General features: G+C 35.4%; 1 protein-coding gene across 1 annotated transcript in view; it reads left to right on the top strand.

Annotated features, from left to right (window-relative positions):
• The first annotated feature begins 507 nt into the window (after window positions 1-507).
• The window catches only part of LOC107293150 (la-related protein 4B), a 72132-nt gene continuing 69062 nt past the window's right edge, over window positions 508-3577 (top strand). The window contains exon 1 of the mRNA XM_015822286.1: window positions 508-625. Coding sequence (XP_015677772.1) covers window positions 545-625 — 81 coding nt within the window. The 5' untranslated portion in view covers window positions 508-544. The remainder of the gene's footprint in view (window positions 626-3577) is intronic.

The raw sequence follows: 3577 nt of genomic DNA, 5'->3' as shown, positions 1-3577 counted from the left end.
GTAGCTCTAGATCAGACATGTCAAACTCGAGACATGTGACGTCGTGTGATGTCTCGGGACTGTTTTGCCATTGCCGGCAATGGGGTGGGCGTGGCTTCTGCATGACGCATCCGGCCCATGGGCCAGCAGGTTGACACCCCTACTCTCTAGATTGAATCTGAAGACAGTTGAGTAGAACTTTGCGCAGACAGGGAGAGCCCTTCAAATTCCTGCCCCAAGCTATGTCTGATATCCTCTGAATTAATGCAACATGTGCATTAATTAACAAGGTGACTTTTCAGCATGTTAAAAATCATGTATAGGAAAAATAAGTGTTTCTGCTAATGAGATAGAAGAGGATTGAATGTTTTTTCATAAGATATACAAATCAGATTTTTTTCATAAACAACTGTATGTTTAGGTATAATATCAATTATTATTCATTGTTGTGTCTGCTTACTACTATTATCTGTATGGAACATAAATTATGGGTTTTTTGTAATTTTTTTTTCCAGCTTAGATGATCCATATATTTCTCTTTGAGGAGCCAAAAAGTAGGCAGCTCATGACTTCTGATCAGGACACTAATGTTGTGGCTGAACCGCAGGTACAGCAAGTACAAGAAGTTAAGGACAGTTCTCATCTGGTAAGTATTCAGATCATCTTGACTAGCTGTAGCTTGCAAATGTAATTAAGCACTGTGTATTATGCTGTATGTGCTTGCCTTTGGTAATTTGTCATTCAATTTTACAAAATCCATTTGTAGCAAATAGTCTTATCATGCCACTTTAATGTACTTTTTCAGATTTTAGTTATGCTGACTAATACTAACTGAAATGAAGAAGTTACATAATTGATTTTGCCAATAGTAAGGGGCAGCAGCTTGGTCTCCTTATGGTTTCAACTTCAAATCCTATCAACTCTGAAAACATTGCTAGAGGCTAAGAATAGTAGGACTTATGGTTCAGAAAACTGTTTACTCCTGACCAGTGGTATTAGTCCAGACTGAGAAATGTGTTACCATATATTAGAGTTGCAATTTACAGTTTGTTTACAGTTTCCTGCTGCTACACAAAAGCTTTTATAAGTATGATTCTCTACTAAGAAATGGCTCACTGGTTCTTTTGGGAAAGTTAGTCTCTACAAAATAACATATAAACAATGAAAATGGGATTCTTACAATATTGCATGTCTTTAATACAAGTATCTATTACAGTCATTCATTGGGCAAGCAAGATTTATTTTCATGTTTAAATTCGTAGCAGAGAAGACAGGCACAGTTCATTTACCAAATCCCAACAGGGGAAAGAGGTATTGGATGAGATTTTGCAAAGGCAGTGTTTCGAAGTTAATTTCCCTATACAGTGAGATTGTAGAAATGATGGAATAACATTTGTATTTTGATCAAACAGAAGGAACAGGGTATTAATTACATTTCTCTGAGGTATCTCTTTAATGAGAAACTTGCTTCCTTCATCCATTTTGAAAATATTTGGAATCAACTTGAAGTATGCCCTCAGGCATCTAAATTATTACTAAAGCCATATCAGAGATTATCTAAATTGCTGTTAACAATAGAAAGCATTATTTTTATAACAGTAGTACTTGTACAAGGATTGCATTTGACTGCCACAGAAATTAAAAAGGATTTAAGTTAGTTGTGATTAGATTTTCATACTGATTTCAGTAGAACTACATTTCATAAATATACCCTAAATCATTTTTATTGGTTTCTGAATTGGTGGACATTGTTCATTTGCCTATTTAAGATAAATAATTTAATTGTACTAATTACATATTGCCAAATACAGACATGGCCCTGATATAGGGATGTATACAAAGTTTTAAAAAATGTTTGGTTCAGAGTGTCTATGGAGAGTCTCAGTCATCCAGGTCATGGTTGTCCCAAAGGTGCTTTTTTTCAAAAGACAACTAGACTTCCTTTGTTTTTCCTTAAAGACGTTTTGCTTCTCATCCAAGAAGCTTCTTCAATTCTGACTGAATGGGAGAAATGGAACTCCACCATTATTATAGTCTGAAGAAATTACTAATTTCACATAGGAAAAAGTTGTGTTGTATCAACCTAGGGCCCTCCAGGTGTGCTGGATTACAGTAATTCCCAACATGTGCAGCCATTTATTGTTACAAATAAATTGAATGACAGGAAATTGTAACCATCAGTCTTCTTCATTCCTTGACAATTAGGTTTCTGTGTTTCAAGCATTGGTACTTTTTGTTTTGTTAGTCTAAATTTTTTTTCTGGTGATCTGAAGTACTTTGTGAAGGTGCAAGAACATATATACTACTTTGGGGGTTGGACTAGAAGATTTCCAAGGTCCCTTCCAGCGATATGATTCTATGAAACAATATGAGTAATATTTCAGTTGTACTATCCATTGCTAAGGAAGCCCACAGGACAATGTACCACATATACTTTTCATTATCTCGCCCACAGAACAATATATGCATCATTTATACTTTTCACTATCTCAAACTAGAAGATTAAGAAGGAAAACCATCGTTCAAGTCAAAATAATTTTGCCAGAAATCATTTTGTTTTTTGACTCTCTTCAAGAAGGGGGCCAAAATCTTCAGCAGCCTATATTTGAAGCAAATATGGATACACTATGCAAAACTTTTAAAGAAAGTGCTTGAAGTGTTCTAGAATTTTTCTACAAATCTGGAAGAAAAAAAGAGCATTTTGTTCTGTTCTGTGTGTTCCCAAAAGGGAACAATATGAACATAAAACAAGCATTTGCTCCATTGTTTTCTTTTCTGTAGGGTGACAAGAATAGATGAGGTAAGTATTCCATGAGGTGAACTTTCTACTGCCCAATCTAGAGAAAAATTGCCCAAGGAGGTATTTTTAATTAAAAACAAACAAACAAAATAAAGTTATCCTGAACAATGTTTTACAGTGAGGGAAAAAAATATTTGATCCCCTGCTGATTTTGTACATTTGCCCACTGACAAAGAAATGATCGGTCTATAATTTTAATGGTAGGTTTATTTAACAGTGAGAGACAGAATAACAACAAAAAAATGCAGAAAAATGCATTTCAAAAAAGTTATAGATTTGCATTTTAATGAGTGAAATAAGTATTTTGAACCCCTATCAATCAGCTAGATTTCTGGCTCCCAGGTGTCTTTTATACAGGTAACGAGTTGAGATTAGGAGCACTCTCTTAAAGGGAGTGCTCCTAATCTCAGTGTCATGTGTCTAACGAAACACTTAAAAGGACTTTCAGGCATATTTTTTCCTAAAAGCATTTATTAAGGTTACAGAGACGTCAGTACAGCATGGTGGAAATGCTTAGATCTGGCTTCTTCTGTTACGCATATACATTCTAAGCATTTTACCCTCCCTTATTTTGGGGTCATGGTTCACATCTTCCAATTAACTTGGAAGATGTGATTTACTTCCGGTTTCTTTTTCCCGGGCTATCCTTATTCTCCTCCCTTTTTCCCTGTTGCCTGGTTTAACTATAAAAATACCAGACAGTTCTGCATATTGTCAAAGCAAGAATATACAGTATTTGCAGCGTTGACATCCGGCCCCCCTTACAAAAAGGACAGATCCTGTAAAGCAAACCAAAGC

The sequence above is a fragment of the Protobothrops mucrosquamatus genome, unplaced genomic scaffold (assembly GCF_001527695.2).
Source record: "Protobothrops mucrosquamatus isolate PMUCROS unplaced genomic scaffold, P.Mucros_1.0 scaffold1518, whole genome shotgun sequence".
Taxonomy (NCBI): Eukaryota; Metazoa; Chordata; class Lepidosauria; order Squamata; family Viperidae; genus Protobothrops; species Protobothrops mucrosquamatus.
This window is presented reverse-complemented; position numbering and strand designations above follow the sequence as displayed.